Source organism: Oratosquilla oratoria, chromosome 3 (assembly GCF_046742065.1).
Source record: "Oratosquilla oratoria isolate Oo_2021 chromosome 3, ASM4674206v1, whole genome shotgun sequence".
NCBI classification, from domain to species: domain Eukaryota; kingdom Metazoa; phylum Arthropoda; class Malacostraca; order Stomatopoda; family Squillidae; genus Oratosquilla; species Oratosquilla oratoria.
Window position 1 is genome coordinate 49,203,684 of NC_134779.1, and position 19,777 is coordinate 49,223,460.

At 40.0% G+C, this 19,777-nt stretch overlaps 1 protein-coding gene across 5 annotated transcripts in view; it reads right to left on the reverse strand.

The window, feature by feature from the left end:
* LOC143022272 (ataxin-3-like) overlaps positions 1 to 19,777 on the reverse strand; it is a 139,713-nt gene that overhangs the window by 75,094 nt on the left and 44,842 nt on the right. For all 5 annotated transcript variants that reach the window (XR_012966041.1, XM_076180432.1, XM_076180423.1 and 2 more), the window contains exon 5: positions 11,483 to 11,589. Coding sequence is in view for 4 of the 5 variants with exons in the window: in XM_076180432.1 (XP_076036547.1) it covers positions 11,483 to 11,589 (107 nt within the window). In the remaining variant the exon portion in view is untranslated. The remainder of the gene's footprint in view (positions 1 to 11,482; positions 11,590 to 19,777) is intronic.

Consider the following 19,777-nt stretch of genomic DNA (forward strand, 5'->3'; position numbering starts at 1 on the left):
CTTTTTTTTTTTCATTTTGTCCAAGCTTTATCTCTTTTGTCTTTTAACTCCCTACAACTTTTGTTGTACCAGCACTTTACATATTCTTGTTCTTGCTTTTGTCTTGGGACATACTTTTCCACTCCTTTTTTATAAATTTTTATCAAAATATTCCATTTCTCTTCCACTGTTGTTTCCTCTTTGTATATTTCCCAGTTTTCTTTTTGAAAGAATTCTCTTATTTTATCAAATTTGTTTTTTTCATAAATCAATCTTCCTTTTCTATATTGTTCATTTCTTTTCATGTATTTTTTCTCATTTAGTTCCAGTTCAATCAATATGTGGTCACTTTTACTTATTGGTGTCTTATATTCAATCTTTTCCACTATTTCAGGTTCTGATGTGATTATTAGATCCAGTCTCGATGGTTCTTCATTTCTATACCTAGTGTTCTCTTGAATCCATTGTGTCATTGTACGGTCAATAATCATCTCAAGTAGAACATTTCCCCATGAGTCTTCTCCACCCTTTACTGTCATCTCTTCCCAGCAGACTTCTTTGCAATTAAAGTTGCCCATTATAATTATTCTTCCTCCATCTTCCATTATCTTATTTAATGTTATCCTTGTCTCTTCTTACATACTTTTATGTTCTCTCTCTTCCCACGAGGCCGTTTTTGGAGGCACATAATTTATTACTGTTTTTGTTTCAGAAACAGTGCACAATGATTGAGGAAAACCTTAACAAGAACAACAGCAAGAAGGCATTTCAAACAGTAAAGGAACTTATGAAACAGAAGCAGACAAGAGTCAGCGCCATCCAAGATAAAGAAGGAAACTGTCTCACCGAAGAAAGTGACATCATCAACAGATGGACAGAGTACTGCTCAGAGCTCTACAACCACCAGACCAACACAGATCCCAACGTTCTCACCTGCCAAGAATCAACAAACGAAGATGACCACCCGATCCTATGGGAGGAAGTGGAGGCAGCCGTTCGATCACTGAAAAATGACAAAGCAGCTGGAGTTGACAACGTCCCAGCAGAGCTGATAAAGCACGGAGGGAAGGCAGTGATAGACATCCTCACCAAAATCTGCAACAAGATCTGGCAGACTGGAGAATGGCCAACACCATGGACACAGTCACTTATCATCACCCTTCCCAAGAAAGGAAACCTGCAGCTCTGACAGAACTACAGAACTATCAGCCTCATTAGCCATGCAAGCAAGGTGATGCTGAAGATCATTTTGAACAGACTGAAACCTCAGGCAGAAGAAGTCATCGCTGAAGAGCAGGCTGGATTTCGCAGTGGACGGAGCACCACAGAACAGATCTTCAACCTTAGAGTTCTGTGTGAGAAGTACAGCCAACATCAGCAGGACATCTATCACGTCTTTATTGATTTCAAGAAGGCGTTTGATAGAGTATGGCACGACGCACTATGGACCACAATGAAGAAATACAACATGGGCCAGAAGCTAATCAACACCATCAAGCAACTATACACAAAGGCCAGCAGTGCAGTACTTGTAAAAGGCACCATGGGAGACTGGTTCCATACGTCGGTAGGGGTCCGACAGGGATGTCTGCTATCACCAACCTTGTTCAACATCTTCCTTGAACGCATAATGACTGAAGCCCTAGAAGATCATCATGGCACAATCAGCATTGGAGGCCGGACCATCACAAACTTGCGGTTCGACGACGACATCGATGGGTTGGCTGGAGACGAAAAGGAACCTGCCACCTTGGTGAACTGCCTGGACAGAACATCATCCAGATTTGGAATGGAGATCAGTGCCGAGAAGACAAAGTTGATGACAAACAGCACAACACCAATCGAAAGAAAGATCAGAGTCAACGGACAAGAACTCGAGACTGTGACTCAGTTCAAGTACCTTGGAGCCATACATAACGAAGAAGGATCAAAGATTGAAGTTCTAGCAAGAGCAGTACAGACGGCAACAACACTTGCAAAGCTGAAACCCATATGGAGAGATAAGAACATCTGTCTCCAGTCAAAGCTGAAGCTACTCCATGCAGTCCTGTCCATCTTCCTGTACGCATGTGAGACATGGACGCTGACAGCAGAACTGCAGAGAAAGATCCAGGCAATGGAAATGAGGTGTTTCAGAAGACTCCTTGGCATCTCATACACAGATCACATCACACACGAAGAAGTGCGCAAGACGATTTCACAGCATCTGAAGCACTATGAAGACCTCCTGACCACAGTGAAGAAGAGAAAGCTGAAGTGGTATGGACATGTAACACAGTCCAGCAGACTATCAAAAACCATTCTCCAAGGGACAGTTCAGGGGAAGAGGAGACGAGGCAGGCAGAGGAAGAAGTGGGTAGACAATATCACAGAATGGACAGGGAAGAACTTTGCAGAGACCCAGGCCCTTGCCCACGACCGTGAAAGATGGAGGTCACTGGTGAATTGTTCATTGATGCAGTGCCCCTACGACCCCGGGGGGTTAAGGGATTCGTGATCGTGAATTTATTACAAACTTTCTGCTCTTCCTACCTCCGTCTTCCACCTCCATCATAATCATCTCTACTCTATTCTTTCCATATGTGACATTCCTCACGTTTATATCCTTCTTAGTCAGGAACGTAACTCCACCCCCTTGTTTTGTCTCTCTGTTCCTAATCCAATAATTATATGCATCATGTCCTACACTGTTGGGTGGTAGTGGACCTTTTAATTTTGTCTCTACAATTCCCATTATGTCCGGTTCTTTTTCCTTCAGATAATCATTCAGTTCGTTCAACCCTGTTATCAATCCATCTATATTTGTGTAAGACACTCTTAATTTTCTGCTACTTCCATTGTATTTTCTGTTTCCCTTTTGTTTTTCTCTGGTATGGCCCATTTCCTCACTTTCATATTCACTACTCTGCAATAGAATTCCTTTTTTTCTGACTGTTCTGTTCTCGTTTTTTTCCTTAGCTTCATGTCTTTTAATTTTTTCCTCCTCTCTTTCCTCTTTATTCATTTCTCTTTTTATCCATACCTTTTTATATTGTTCACTGTTTGCTAGTTTCCCTGTTTTTGCTAAGATATTCTCTGCTGTCGTTTGTGACCTTAATTTAACCTTAATTGGTCTGGTCTTATCTGTACTATATTTCCCGATCCTATACATCTCTTCAATTTGTTTCCCTATTTCAGGTTCATCTCCCTGAACTAATTCTAATAAACTGTTTACTTTTTCTTTTTCCTCTTTGATTCTTGTAGTCCTATTTAGATTATACAGTCGAACCTCGAAAGCCTGGACCCCGAATGCCCGGACCCTTGTATGACCGGTCGAAATGAACAAAGGGCGGACTTTTCAAGCAAAGTTCCCTATTTGTCCAGTAGGTGGCAGCGACGGCCGTACACGTGTACTCAAACCCGGCCCAGTCAAGCCGTCACCAGGGCTGCCGTTTCGTAGAATTTTGTACCAAAACGTAGTAAAATAGCAGCATGTGGCAACTGCACAAGGACATGAGGAAACTTTTTCTACATATCAGCGGGCTATTAAAAACGTTCAAAAACTCAAACTTTTGTTTAAAAATCATAGAACTAGTTATCAAATAATAAATGGTACATCAAAATATGACTTTTATTGGTAATTGTGTTACTTATAAAATATTATACCCCCAAAAGATATGTTTTTACCATGTAGAAAAAAATTCTACGCAAGTTTCAGTTTTCTTTTAGCGATAATAATAAAAAATATATATATATGTATATATATATATATCTTACAGAATATGTTAGGGCATGGGGGCCTTATATACATTCAAGAATAAAAAAAACTAGAACCACCATTTTGTCAAAGTTTGACAAGTATATCTTGCTATGAAAGTCTGCACACGCCCGAGAAAAATGTATGCCCCAGTATGGCAACACTCCCATTCTACACGGCAGTGTAGAAAATGCGGCAACCCTGGCCACCACCACTGTCCCGCGTGCATACCTTCCGATATTTACAGTGTACGTAATAAAAAATACAGTACAGTACACTGTATATACAGTACATTTACATGCCTGTATTACAGTTATTATTACAGAATTATTAGTATTATAGCATTATTATTACAGTATTGTTATTATTACAGTGTTAGAGTATTATTCTTATGTGTTTCTATGCCATATCATACATTACCTATACGTAACCGCTATAAAAATCTAAGGGTGTTAGGGCGATATTTTCGATGACTGGACGTTTGGCATGACCGGACCACCCTTCCCCCCAATTAGTCCGGGCTTTCGAGGTTCGACTGTACTTCTCTTCCATCCCTAAAATAATTATACATTTTTTTTTATCTGCTAAGTCTCTTATTATATTCTCTTTCTGTCTCATCACTTTAATAAATGTGTCTTCAGTTTGTTCTTTCATCTGCTGTTTTACTATATTATTAAATGCAACTTTGTTGTTCTCTTGGATTTTTTTCCAACCTTGTGTTTCTTTTGCTATGGACTCTTTATTCTCTTTATCATTCTTCTTTAATTCCTCATTTTCATCTTTTACTTCTTTTAACTGTCTTTTTAATACTTCTATTTCTTTAGTTTTTGGTTTACCTTCTCTAATTCTTCCAATTTTTCAACTCTCTGCGTGATCTTCGTGAGTTCACCGAACCTATCCTCCCAATGTTTGACAATTTTCTCAAGTTTTTCTTCTAGGCTTGCTAATTGGGGAGGGTTAGCTTCCCCCCCTCATCAAACCTTGGAAATTATTATCTTCACTTTCCATTGTGCTGCTCTTATCTATATTTCTAATCTTTACATTTTTGTTAATCCCTTCTTCGTCACTGAAATCCTCTGGCCCTCTTTTGTTTACATGACTTCTGCCTGCCTGGACCAAGTCCTCCCCTTCCTCATTTCCTTCCATTTCCCTCAGTAATCTGTGGATAGATTACGAGGAATAAGCTTGGAAGAGGGAGATATATTGGTTTCGTTTGATGTTAAATCTATGTTCACTTCTTTGCCACAGGATTTGTTAAAGCAGGCAGTGCTTTCCAAGGTTGAAGGGTCGGAGGAGTTTCGAGACAATGAAAAACTGTCAACAGAGGAGCTCGTGAGGTTAGTCAAATTATGCTTGGATTCGACCTTCTTCAGGTTTAGGGAGAAGGTTTACCACCAGAGGATTGGAACTCCTATGGGATCCTTGATTTCTGTGGTCTTGGCAGAGATGGCTATGCAGGAGTTTGAGGAAGAGATGTTGGCGGCGGCACCTGTAGCTTTGAAAATGTGGATGAGATATGTGGATGATGTATTCGTGATTATGAAGGAGGGGGAGGTTGATTGCTTTCTCAACTTCTTGAATGGGAGGAACGAAGCCATCCAGTTCAAAATGGAGAGGGAAGTGGAAGGACAGTTGCCGTTCCTGGACGTCTTGGTAGCAAGATGTGGGCACAGTATGACTATGGGTGTGTATAGAAAGGACACTCATACGGACAGGCTCTTGGATTATGAGAGTTGCCACCCGGTGGAGCATAAGAAGAGTGTGGTCAAGACGTTGTGGTCAAGAGTGGGGAATTTGTGCTCGACTGAGGGGAACTTGAAAGAAGAAAGGAAACACCTGGAGAAGGTCTTTGCGGACAACGGGTACCCCAAATTGGTCATTAGAAGATGGACCACAGCGCAGGGAAGAAAAACTACAGCGGACACGAGACAGGTGGCAACTAGAAGGATTACCTTACCATATGTGAAAGGGGCATCTGAGGTGGCTGCTAGATTATTGAGGAAGCACGGTGTTGAGGTAGCTCACAAGCCCGCCAATATGCTACAAGGTGCTCTGACTAAGGTAAAAGACACGGAGGAGAAAGAGAACAAGACGGGAGTTGTATATGATATTGGCTGTGGCAACTGTGGTACTCGCTACATAGGAGAGACGGGTAAGAAATTATCGACAAGAGTTAAAGAACATCAACAAGCTGTAAATCGTAAAGATGGCAGTTCGGCGATATTCAGGCACTGCCAGGAGGAGCAGCACGTGATGGATTGGGACAATGTTGGTGTGATATACAGAAACAACAAGAAAGGAGAGAGGTTATTTTTGGAAGCTTGGGCGAGTGAGTGACAGCAACAGCGTCAACAGATGCATCAATCTAAATCCAATTTACAAGGGAGCGAAGGACAGGCAGGAGAGAAGAAGCAGCGATCGGAGACCAGTGTAGTGCTTTTATGTCAGGACTGTGATGTTAGGCATTCTTGTGCCTTTTGCTCTTTTTATTTTTGGTAGTCCCATTGTGATGATACTTTATATACTTTATCATTCTTATTTTTATTTTATCATTCAGAATTGGTTTTGTTTTGTTTATTGTTTTGTTTTGCTACTATTGAGTTCATTGTCATTTTGTCGGGTTTGTCATTTATTGCTTTTAGTCCCCCCCCCTTTTATTTCAGCGGACACTTTATACACTTTATAATTTTTTTATGTTATTCAGTTTTGGTTTTGGTGTTGTTTGATAGTTTTGATTTGTACTGATAAGGGAGCTAAGCACAAGCAGGACAGAAAGAGCGGCGATAGGCGACCCGTGTGGTGCTTTTGGGTCCGGACTGTGATTTTTTATATTTTTCATTATGTTGGTTTTGCCATTTTTTGCTTTTTTGTCCCTTCCTTTTTTATTTCAGTGGACACTTTGTGCAAATTTTGTAATTAAATTTCTTTTTGTCATTTAGGGTTGGTTTTTGTTTTTGTTTTGTTTTATAGTTTGATTTGTACTGATAAGGACAAACAGGACAGTTAGAGCGGTGACAGACGACCCGTGTAGTGCTTTTATGTCTGGTCTGTGACATTTGATATTTTTCTTTTTGCTCTTTATATTTTTTACTTTCGGTGGTTCCATTTGTTGACACTTTGTACTTACTCTGTTATCAATTTCTGGGTGTCGTTCAGAATTTGTATTGTTCCGTTTATTTTGACATGGGGTAGGTGGCGTTTTTGTTAATTCTTTTCATTTGGGTGGACGCTTTATAAAAATTTGAAATTAATTTCCTTTTGTCATTCGGAATAGGTTTTGATTTTGTTTTATTGTATGATTTGTATTACAGATAAGAGTTCAGTATCATTTCACCGGGGTGTGATAGTTGGTTCTTTTTGTTCTTTTGAATTACTGTGGTCCCATTTTTGTGACACTTTAGCAAACCTTGTATTTAATTTATGCAGGTCATGCAGGACTTGATTAGTTTATGTTTGTTTTTTGTGTTTTTAGCTACGGAGGAACGATGGATAGGCTTTTTGGATTTTGGTATCAGCGTGTTCTTGCCTATTATATTTAATTTTGTTATCCTTTGTCCATGCTGAGGAGTTTTAATATTCTGTTAAAAAAAATGCAACTCTGTTCAATCCGGTGGGACCTGTCCCAGAGAACATCAGTACACTATATAACTGAATCCTTTTGCTTACAATGTATAACCCTGAGGATGAACCCCGGACAGGGTTCAGAACGTCGGTAATAAATTCTGTTACCCCAAGTCCAGTGTTTCGATATTTTCCGATAATATATATATATATATATATATATATATACATATATACCTATACATATATATACATATATGTATATATATATATATATATATCTTTTTTTAAGTTAACTCTTTAGATGAAAAGAAAAAGGAGAATTACAAGAAGAAGCTGAAGGAGGAGTGGGAGGGAGTGAAGGATACACAAATCCGAACCATCACCCGGCTCGTTTGGATACGGGAAGGATTGCCGTTTTCTATTACTCGGCACCCACTCGAACCCGTAATTGTGGAGGAACTTGTTACTCACTCCACCTGTGCAGAGAAGTTGAAATTACCCAGTGCAGGAGGTCCGACTTCAGGAAATGGAGGGAAGAGGAGGTAGAGGCAGATAGAGGAGAGGAGAGGAGAGGGTATCTGTGAATATGGAGGGTGAGCTCGAAGAGAAAGAGGGATGAAGAGGAATAGAAGAGGGGGATGGGGATGGAAATTGAAGGGATGAGAGGGACTGTCATTTATTTTATATTGTTTGTTTATTTGTTTTGTTATCATTTGTCTGTTTGTTTATTATTTGCTTGGTTCTCATTTATTTTTAGTTATATGTCAGTATATTATTATTTACTATTTACCTGTTTGTTTATTATTTAACTATACCTATGTATTCATTTATTTTATCTATTACTATTCATATATTTTTATTTATTTATTTATCATTATTATTTTTTTTGCATCCGACCTAGTTATGGACCAAAAAGGTCTCCTATCGACATGTTCCGTCTTTGTAATCTCTTCTTTGTAATCTTTGAGGATGGTTCAAGGAGGGAGTCACAAAGTGTGCAAGGATGGTCTGTGGAACAAGAAGGACAGGAGGAAATAGAAGGAAGGGTAGTGAATGGTGGGATGAGGAAACAAAGAAGGTTGTAGAAGAAAAGAAGCAAGCTTTCACAGATTGCTTACAAAATAGGACAAGGGAGTCATATGAGAGGTACAAAGAAAAGAGAAGAAAAGCAAAAGGTAAAGGAGGCAAAGAGGTGAGCAGATGTGAAGTGGGGTAAGAGTATGACAGAGAATTTTGAAAGTAATAAAAAGATGTTTTGGAAAGAAATTAAGAGAGGAAGAGGAGGTGAATCAAGTAGAGAAGAAAAGGTAAAAAGTGCAGAAGGAGAGATGATAATGGAAGAGAAGGCAGTAAGGGGAAGATGGGCAGAGTATTTTAGGGAGTTGCTAAATGTGAAGGAGGATAGAGAGGGAAAGATAGTTGCAGTGGGAAATGCTAAGAAAATGACCGTGATGAGTGAGGAAAATGGAGGAGAAATAAGAAAGGATGAGGTGAAGGCAGTTAAGATGATGAAAGCAGGTAAGGCACCTGGTCTGGATGGATGCCATGCAGAATGTCTATAAAAAGGAGGTACAGTGATGGTGGACTGGCTGGTGAGGTTATTTAATGTTTGCTGGAGAGAGGGTAGAGTGCCGGAGGACTGGAGGAGTGCCTGTATAGTTCCTCTTTACAAGGGAAAAGGGGACAAGTGTGAATGTAGTAGTTTCAGAGGGATTAGCTTGTTAAGTGTAGTTGGGAAGGTTTATGGGATCTTGATTGAGAGGATTAGGAGAGAAACAGAAGGAGTAATTGGTGAGGAACTGTGTGGATTTAGGACGGGTAGAGGTTGTGTAGATCAGATCTTTGTAGTAAGACAGATATGTGAGAAAGCTATAGGAAAGGGGAAGGATGTTTTTTGGGCTTTTATGAATCTGGAAAAGGCTTATGATAGGGTAGACAGAAAGGCACTGTGGGAGGTTATGCAGATATACGGGATAGGAGGAAAGCTTCTAGGAGCTGTCAAGAGTTTTTATGAGAGTAGTAGAGCTTGTGTCAGGATTAGAAATGGAGAGAGTGAGTGGTTTGAGGTAAAGGTGGGACTTTGTCAAGGATGCATTATGTCGCCCTGGCTGTTCAACTTATACATGGATGGGGTGGTGCGAGAGGTAAATGCAAGGGTAGTGGGTCAGGGAATGGAGATGGTTAAAGAAAATGGAGAAAAGTGGGAGGTGAGCCAGCTGTTGTTTGTGGACGACACTGCGCTTGTGGCAGGATTGGAGGAGGGATTGAGGAAGTTGGTGACAGAGTTTGGGAGAGTATGTGATAGAAGAAATTTGAAGATAAATGTGGGTAAAAGTAAGGTGATGAGATGTACAAGGGGTGAAAATGGCAGTAGACTGTAAGTGAGCATTAAGGGAGAGCAACTGGAGGAAGTGGATAGTTTTAGATACTTGGGTGCAAATGTGGCAGGAAAAGGTGGAGTGAAGGTGGAGGTAGAATGTAGATTGAGAGAAGCGAGTAAATGCCTTGGTGGGTTAAAAAGTGTAATGAGGAATAGACATTTGGGAATGGAGGCTAAGAGGAGACTGTATGAAGGAGTGATTGTGCCAACAGCACTGTATAGGGCAGAAACATGGAACATAAGAGAGGAAGAGAGAAGGAGTTTGAATGTGTTTGAGATGAGGTGTCTGAGAAGTATGATGGGGGTTACTAGGCTAGATAGATTGAGAAATGAGGAGGTGAGGAGGAGAATGGGGGTGGAAAGGGAGTTGGGAGATAGGGTTGATGAAAGAGTATTAGGATGGTTTGGACACATGAAAAGAATGAGTGAAGAAAGACTAGTAAAAGAGGTATGGAAGGCAGATGTGGAGGGAGTGAACATGAGGTGATGTCCTAGGATGAGGTGGATGGATGGGGTGAAGGGGGCTTTGGGGAAGAGGGGAATGTCTGTTGAGGAAGGACGGGAGAGGACAGAAGACAGGGGTGAATGGAGAATGGTTGTATATGGATGATGTTGTGATGCATGAGGTGGAATGGGCGGGTGGGATGGGGGGTGAGGTAGTATGTGTGAGCAAAATTTGACACAGCCCGAGGTGATTTCTCCCTGTCTTCTCCTTTTATGCATGGGGGGACGAAGAGGGGGGGGGTCGCCGATTTAATGAAGCGGCCTTGCTGTGGATGTGCTGTGTCTTGCGACATTGCTTCTGAACCAGGGCAGTGGACAGGGTGCAGGGATGACCCGTCATCCAGGAGGTGCTAAGATAAGAGGGAGGGTGGAGGGGTGTGGAGTGTATTCAGGGATGGAATGGGTGGGAATGATTTTATGCCTTTTCATTTTTGGCTACCTCCCTTGTAAGGGGGAAAAAGCCTTGGTCTATGTATGTATGTAAGTTTCTGTTACCAGCTAGTAGGAGTAGAGGAGTAGTGATTAAGTGTTAGCTTTCCTTGTGTGAAATAGTGATGGAAAAGAGAAAGATGTAAGTTGACAGAGAAGTCTTGAACTTGTTCCAAGAGGCAAACTCATAGTGCAAGTAAAACACTGATTGGCTTTGGAGATAGGTAGTAGGGAGATAATCTTCACTAATGTCTGTCCTGTAAGACCACTTCATCCAGACACCCATCACTTATCTCTCCATAAAGGTTTTTATCATGATCTGAAGTATCACCTAAATTTGTAATTTCTGGATAACATTTACAGGAACACTGCAATACCTAAGGAGCCAGCAACAGCCACCAGCTACACCTACATATTTCTTAGTTGAGGCCCTGGACCTGCACCCATAGTGAAGGTGAAAAAAGTTGGAGGCTGTCTCCATAATGCATAAAACTAGAATCTATAACTACTAAATAGGGTGATGCATATCATTATCTGAATTTTTCAAGTCTAATATGGGCCCAAAAACAGGATATTTATACCAATTCTTTATACCAACATAACCATAGTTTTAAGTATTTTCTTTCTAAATATCATCTTTACCAACACCTACTGGTTCTTTGGTAGTAAAGGGTGTAGGGAATAATTTTATGATTAGCTCAGTAGTGTCTGGTTTACAACAAAAGTAATTTTGAATCATAATGCAGCTACTGATAGTACTACTACCACTACAACTATTACTACAGTTCTATTTCTATGTTATAATTTCATTTCTGATACCCAATTATCAAATCAATACTTGTTAATCAAACATAAAAAAAAAGTAGATGACTTCAACATTATCTCCACACCTCAGACAACAACTTTGGCTTCACGGTCTGCACTGCTGGTTCCATACGCAGCACCTCATCAGCTTTGCAGACTGGTAGCACACCCGTCACCACGAAGATGGAGTATCCTGTATAAGGTTGACACATAAGTCTAGTTCACATTTACTATAGAAAACTTCCTGCATATCACAGCTGTAATCTGTGAACTATCTTAGCATACTGATATTGTGTTGTGGAATATTACTCTGCAAATTGCAAGATACCGTTGTATTGTGGAGTACTGTTATGTGCTTCAAATCATACTAGACACTGTCTAATGTTAGTGTTCATTGTCCTGTGTCCTCTGGTTTGTTATTCATACTCTACCTATGACACACTATTTCAAACATTTCTCCTTTCTATTATAGAGGACAGAGGACTGAGACAATCACAAAATGTGTTAGAGCTCCTGAAATTCCTGTCTGTTCTGCCCTCTCACTAACTGTCCTCCTTTGCAACTTTCTGTGCTGCTGGTGACACAGCAGTTCAGTCTGCTCTCAATGACATGTTTTCTCCTCATCACTACTCTGCAAAACAAACTATTCATAATATCTTTTTTTCTTATTTCTTAGACTATTATGGAGCCCTTCATAACAGCTTTGGTGTCCCATACTGGAAAAGGGAATTAAATTACCCCAATTTGGAATACTCTCTTAGTGATGACATCATGAAATGTTTCAATGTTCTTTCTATTCATTTCTACAATGTCATGTGCATGCACATAAATTCCCTCTCTGCAGAGCACCACCTCTCCTCCTCAAACTTTATTTTCTCTACCACAGTATGATAGAGGGGTTAGAGTTCTTGGAGGAAAGCATGGGGTCCCATCACAGAGAAGTTGGTTGAAAATAAGTGGTAACTGGTAGAAGTGTAGACTTCAGTGCCAATACTAACAAGATAGGCAGAAAGGAGAGGTAATGAATTCAACATATTAGGTGCAGTGTACACAAACATGGATGGATTAATTTCAGAAAGATTGGAGATAAATGATTATGGACTGGAAAAAATAACTGGACATTATGTATTTTATGATCAAACTAAATGAAAAAATTATATTCAAGCACGAGATGGAAAATGGAACATATAACAGCAGGTGAGAAAAAGGAAAAATGGGAGGAGTGATTGTTAATAATGGAGAAAAAGAAAGAAAGAAAAAAGGACCAAGTGGAAAGGGGAGAAGGGAAGGAGGCTAAGGTAACAATGGAAGAAGGAAAGAGAATATGCAGTGGTACACATCCCACCAAATACAATGACATGGAATGAAACAGTATATGTAGAATCAATGCATGAGAGCTAAACAATTAAAAATAATACTAGAAAGCCCAAAGTCACTCAAGAAAGAAATATTTTGTCTGTGAATAATTAGTGTGGGGCAGTGTACAATGAGGTGTTCAGTGAGCTCTTGTGTGGTGGGTGCATCTAGGGCAGTTTGATACTGAGGTCAGGCCTATTCTGTGTTGGTACGGACTTAGTACTAAACACAAGCATGCTAGAGTAGTTCTTACTTCTCTTGAGAGGGATTTTTCTGTGGAGCAGATGTGGGGTGGGGGTGAAGGGGTATGGTGGAGTACTGAGTTTGGTGGTCTGTATTGAAGAACTGTAGTATGCTATTGGCTTTTTTTTTTTTTTCTATTTTATTTATCTATTTTTTCTTTTTTTTACTCTGCTGTTTGTGTGATGTAATGATGCACCTTGCATAATTAGAGAGAGAGAGAGAGAGAGAGAGAGAGAGAGAGAGAGAGAGAGAGAGAGAGAGAGAGAGAGAGAATAAAATAAAATAAATAATAAGGAGCAATGTTTCCCATGACAAGCCATGAGGAAACAAAGTTCACCCTACATGTAACTCACTCCCACCCAGGATTGGCATTTCATGCAGTTGATAGTATTTAGCAGACATTTAGAATATATCTCTAAATTTTGAATTCGTTTGAGTACATATTGAAAGTATTTTATGTTTGCCATTAATTCTGCATTATAATACCCCATCTAGAGTATTGGCTGCACATTATTGTGAGGTTAAAATTTGCTCATTAGCATGAAGCTGATATTTTAGGGTCTATACAGGGTATCCCTACAGACCAGAGTAACACAATTTTGTCTGTGATAGAGGAAATTTCTATTCATAGAGAAATAATGATACTTTATTATACTGTTACTGTCTCTCCGTTATTTTGTCCCCCAACTCTTAACAATGTCCTGTACCACTCTGAATATACATTTCATTTTTTGCCAAACCCTGTGGTTGGGAAGGAATACTGGCATTTTTGCCAAACCCTGTGGTTGGGAAGGAATACTGGCACTGAGTGTTCCCACTTGAGTTGTAAAAGGTGACAAAATCAGGATGGGGATAGGACTAGGCATTCTACTCCTTGTAGCCCCAAAGGTACACTCCTAAGAAAAGTAAAAGCATAAGAGGGTTTGGGAGGAGTTTTCCAACCAGAATCCTGAGGTCTGGGTCTTTTAATGTGTGTGAGTGTGGTACAGATGTGAGTCAAAGGGAAGATATAAGCAATATGTTTGTGAGAAGAAAGATGGATGTGTTGGCACTGAGTGAAACCAAGTTGAGAGGGATGTGAGTTTGAATTTGGGAGTGTAGTTGGGAGGGTGTCAGAAGTGAAGGGAGGATGAGGGAGAAAAGGGGTGGCTATATTAGTGAAGAGATATGTAAACATGTGGTTGAGTGGAAGGTTTCTTCAAGGTTAATGTGGATGAAGGTGAAACTGGAAAGATTTACTTAGTTGTATTATACGGGAAGGGAGCTATGCTCGTGGTGACCCATCTTTGTATCTCTCAGCATTAAGTTTTTTCTTAAAATCTTGAATAGTGTTTGCACACACTGTTTCTTTATCTAATTTGTTCCAAGTATCTATCACCCTGTGTGGGAAGCTGTTCTTTTTTAGATCTTTTCTGTAATTATCTTTTTTTAGTTTCTTTTCGTGTTCTCTCGTTTTTCCAGTATCCCATTTCAATAAGTCATTCTTATCTAAGATTTCCATTCCTTTCATTATTCTATAGATAGTAAGTCTCCTCTTTCCCTTCTTTGTTCCAGAGTTGGTAATTCTAATTTGGACAGTCTTTGCTCATATGTCATTTCGGAAAGAGTTGGTGCTAGTTTTGTTGTTGCTCTTTGTATTCTAATTTCTTTATATTCTTTTTGGTACTAGGTGTCCATAGTGTTGCTGCATACTCAATTTTTGGTCTTATTAGTGTAATTAGAATTTTTTTGATAATTTCCTCATTCAAATAAGCATATGCCGCTTTTATTGACCTCAATAAATTGTAGGTTTCTCCAACTATTTTATTAATATGCTTATCTGGTGTCATGTCCTTCCTGATTATCACTCCAAGATGTTTCTCCAAGTTTACTTTTTTTTACCTCTTCACCAATTTTGTAATCTTTCAATATTCTGTTTTTACTTTTTCCAAATTCCATTATACTACATTTCTTGATACTGAATTTTACTTCCCACTTTTGAGTCCATTTCCAGATCTTGCCCAAGTCTTGTTGTAATGAGTTGCAGTCTTCCTCTGTTTTTACTTTCTTTAGTATTTGTGTGTCATCTGCAAAGAAATTCATATAACACTCTACTCCTTCATCCATGTCATTTATGTATATGGCAAACATGACTGGGGCCAGTACTGATCCTTGCAGGACACCACTTATCACTTCTTCCCAGTTTGAGAATTTGTCTCTAATTACTACTCTCATTTTCCTCCCAGTCAGAAAGTCTTTCATCCATTCCAATAATTTTCCTCTGATGCCACCTATTGACTCTATCTTCTTTATTAGTCTTACATGTGGTACCTTATCAAATGCCTTTTGTAGGTTCAGAAAGGCACAGTCTGCCCATCCATCTCTCCCTTGTATTATGTCTATTAACCTTGAGTAGAAGCAGATCAAGTTTGTTGTACATGATCTTCCTTGTCTGAATCCAAATTGATTTGGATTCAATATAGTTTTTTTTTTTTCCAAATGCTTAACCCATCTATTTTTGACGACTTTTTCACAAATTTTTCCTACTGTGCTTGTTGGGGAGACTGGTCTGTAATTTGATGGTCTTCTTTGTTCTCTCCCTTATAAATTGGTACAATGTTTGCCTGTTTCCAGTCCTGTGGCACTTTTCCTTCTTTAAGTGAGAATTTAATTATATTGTATATTTTGTCTGTTAATTCTTCCATGCATTCTTTCAGTATCCAATTTGCAATTCCGTCTGGACCATGTGATTTTCTGACATCAAGGGTTTTAATTTGGTCGCTGATTTCCTTCTGTGTTACGATTATTTCTTTCATATCTAAGTGCATATGGGCCTGGTAGTGAGAAGAGTGTACAGAAAAGGGAGGCATTTTGGATAGATTTAAATGAGTGCAAAGAGGGCTTACGGAGAAATGTCAATGTAGTATTGGGAGATCTCAATGGTAGGGTAGAAGACAAACCAACAAATGGAGTGGTTGGGGAATGTGGAGTGCCAGGAAAAAATCAAAATAGAGAGCTGATGGTGGAGATGTGTCTCAAGAATTGATGATACTTAACACAATGTTTATATATTTCTCCTTGTGCTTTTTTATTGGTACGTATTTGTTTACTCCCTCATTGTACTTCTCTTTAAACATGTTCCACTTGTCTTCCGTCTTTGTTTTGTCATTTGTGAGCCCATCCCAATTTGTGTCTTGGAAAAATTTCTTTAGTTTTTCAAAGTCCGTTCCATTGTACATAAATCTTCCTTCTCTATGTTTATCATTTCTGTCCATATTGTAATAATCTTTTAATTAAAAGTCTATTAGTATGTGGTCACTTTTTCCAGTAGGTGTTTTGTACTCCATTTTGTTTATAATTTCTGGTTCAGATGTCAATATTAGGTCTAGTTTTGATGGTTCTTCATCATTTCTGTATCTAGTGTTTTCCTCAACCCATTGTGTTAGTGTGTACTCGATAGTAATATCCAGTATGGTGTTGCTCCACAGTTCTTCGCCTCCTTTGACTGTCATTTCTTCCCAAATTATTTGTTTAGTGTTAAAATCGCCCATGATTACTAAGTTTCCACCTTTAAGCAACTCATTTAGTACCTTCATTGTTTCTTTCAATATGTTTGAATGATCACCATCTGACCATACATGGGTCTTTGGTGGTACATACACTACTATAAATTTTCTGCTTTTTGTCTTTTTATTGAGTGTATTCAGGGATGGAATGGGTGGGAATGATTTTATGCCTTTTCCTTTTTGGCTACCTCCCTTTTAAGGGGGGAAAAAGCCTTGGTATATGTATGTATGTATGTCTTTTTATGGTCAATTTTAAGGAAGATGAGAGAAAATAGAAGGAAGGGTAGTGAGTGGTGAGTGAGGAAGCAAAGAAGGTTGTGGAAGAGAAGAAACAAATATTCACAGATTGGTTGCAAAATAGGATGAGAGAATCATATGAGAGATACAAAGAAAAGAGAAGTAAAGCATAAGATAAAGGAGGCAAAGGAGAGCAGATGTGAAATGGGGTAAGAGTATGAAAGTAATAAAAAGATGCTTTGGAAGGAAATTATGAGAAAAAGAAGAGGCAAATCAAGTAGAGAGGAAAAGGTAAAAGGTGCAGATGGAGATATGATAATGTAAAAGACAGCAGTAACAGAAAGATGGGCAGAGTATTCTAGGGAGTTGCTAGATATGAAGGAGGGTAGGATGGGAAAGGTGATTACAGTGGGAAGCACTAAGAAAATGACAGTGATAAATGAGGAAAATGGAGGAGAAATAAGAAAAGGTGAAGTGAAAGCAGTTATTAAAATGGTGAGAGCAGGTAAGGCACCTGAGTTAGATGGGCATCATGTGGAGTGTCTAAAAAAGGGAGGTACAGTGATGGTGGACTGGTTGGAGATATTTGTCTAAAAGACAAGGGAAAAGAGGACAAATGTAAGTGTAGTAGTTTCAGAGGGATCAGTTTGTTGTGTGTAGTTGGAAAGGCTTATGGGAGGGTTTTGATTGAAAGGATTGGGATAGGAACAGAGGGAGTAATTGGTGAGGAACAGTGTGGGTTTAGGAAATGTAGGGGCTGAGAGGATTAAATTTTTGTGGTAAGGCAGATATGTGAGAGCTTTAGGAAAAGGTAAGGATGTTTTTTGAGCCTTTATGGATTTAGAAAAGGCTTATGACAGGGTGGACAGGAAGGCACTGTGGGAAGTATTGCAGATATATGGGATAGGAGGAAAGCTGTTAAGAGCAATCAAGAGTTTTTATGAGAGTAGTGAAGCCTGTGTTAGCATTAGAAATGGAGAGAGTGAGTGGTTTGAGGTAAAGGTAGGACTTTGCCAAGGATGTATCATGTCACGAAGACGGTTTAATGTATACATGGATGGGGTGGTGTGAGAAGTAAACACAAGGGTAATGGGCAGGGGAGTGGAGATGGTTAAAGAAAATGGAGAAAAATGGGAGATAATCCAGTTGTTGTTTGCTGATGACACTGTGCTGATAGCAGGATCTGAGGAGGGATTAAGGAAGTTAGTGACGGAGTTTGGGAAGGTGTGCGAAAGAAGGAAGTTGAAGATAAATGTGGGTAAAAGGTGATGAGATGTACAAAGGGAAAGGATGGCAGCAAATTGGAAGTGAGTATTAAGGGAGAGAGACTGGAGGAAATGGATAGCTTTAGATACTTGGGGGCGAATGTGGTGGGAAAGGGAGGAGTGGAGGAGGTAGAATGTAGATTGAGAGAAGCAAGTAAATGCCTACAGGGATTAAAAAGTGTAATGAGAAATACACATTTGGGAATGGAAGCTAAGAGGAGATTGTATGAAGGGATGATTGTGCCGACAGCACTTTATGGGGCAGAAACATAGAACATAAGAGAGGAAGAGAGGATGGGTTTAAATATGTTTGAGATGAAATGTCCAAGAAGTATGGTAGGGGTTACTAGGCTGAATAGTGTATGAATGATGCTGTGATGCATGGGAGTGGGTGGGGGATGGGGGATAAGGAAGTATGAGTGAATGATATTTTGATACAGCCCAAAGGGATTTCTGTCTTCTCTTTTTCTGGATGAGGGGGTGGAGAGGGAGACCACCCATTATATGAAGTGGCCTTGCTGTGGATGTGTTGTGTCTTGCTGCATTGCTTCTGACCCAGGGCAGTGGGCGAAATGTAGGGATGACCCATTATCCAGGAGCCAAGAAAATAGGATGGGAGGGGTGGTGAATGGGAGTGGAGAATGTGGGGATGAAATGGGTGGGAGTGGATTTATGCCTTTGACTTTGGCTACCTCCCTTGTATGGGATAAAAAGCCCCTTGTATATGTATGTATTCAGTAACATTTGTTAAACAATGAAAAAAGTAACAACTTTTGACACTGTTGTACATACATAAATACATATACCAAGGCTTTTTCCCCCTTCCAAGGGAGGTAGCCAAAAAGGGAAAGGCATAAAAACACTCCCACCCATTTCATCCCTAAATACACTCCACACCCCTCCCACCCTTCCTCTCATCTGAGCACCTCCTGGATGACGGGTCATCCCTGCACCCTGCCCACCGCCCTGGGTCAGAAGCAGTGTCGCAAGACACAGTACATCCACAGCAAGGCCGCTTCATTTAATCGGCGACCCCCCCTCTCCGTCCCCCTTTGCATATAAGGCGAGGACGGGGAGAAATCCCTTCGGGCTGTGTCAAAATTTACTCACACATACTACCCCACCCCCCACCCCCCGCCCATTCCTCCTCATGCTGTCACAACATCATCCATATACAACCATTCTCCACTCACCTCTGTGTTCCGTCCTCTCCCTTCCTTCCTCAACAGACATTCCCCTCTTCCCCTAAGCCCCCTTCACCCCATCCATCCACCTCATCCTAGGACGTCCCCTCATGTTCACTCCCTCCACATCTGCCTTCCATACCTCTTTTACTAGTCTTTCTTCACTCATTCTTTCCATGTGTCCAAACCATCCTAATATTCTTTCATCAACCCTATCTCCCAAATCCTTTTTCACCCCTGTTCTCCTCCTCACCTCCTCATTTCTCACTCTATCCAGCCTAGTAACCCCCACCATACTTCTCAGACACCTCATCTCAAACACATTCAAACTCCTTCTCTCTTCTTCTCTTATGTTCCACGTTTCTGCCCCATACAGTGCTGTTGGCACAATCACTCCTTCATACAGTCTCCTCTTCGCATCCATTCCCAAATGTCTATTCCTCATTACACTCTTTAAACCACCAAGGCATTTACTCGCTTCTCTCAATCTACATTCTACCTCCACCTTCACTCCACCTTTTCCTGCTACACTTGCACCCAAGTATCTAAAA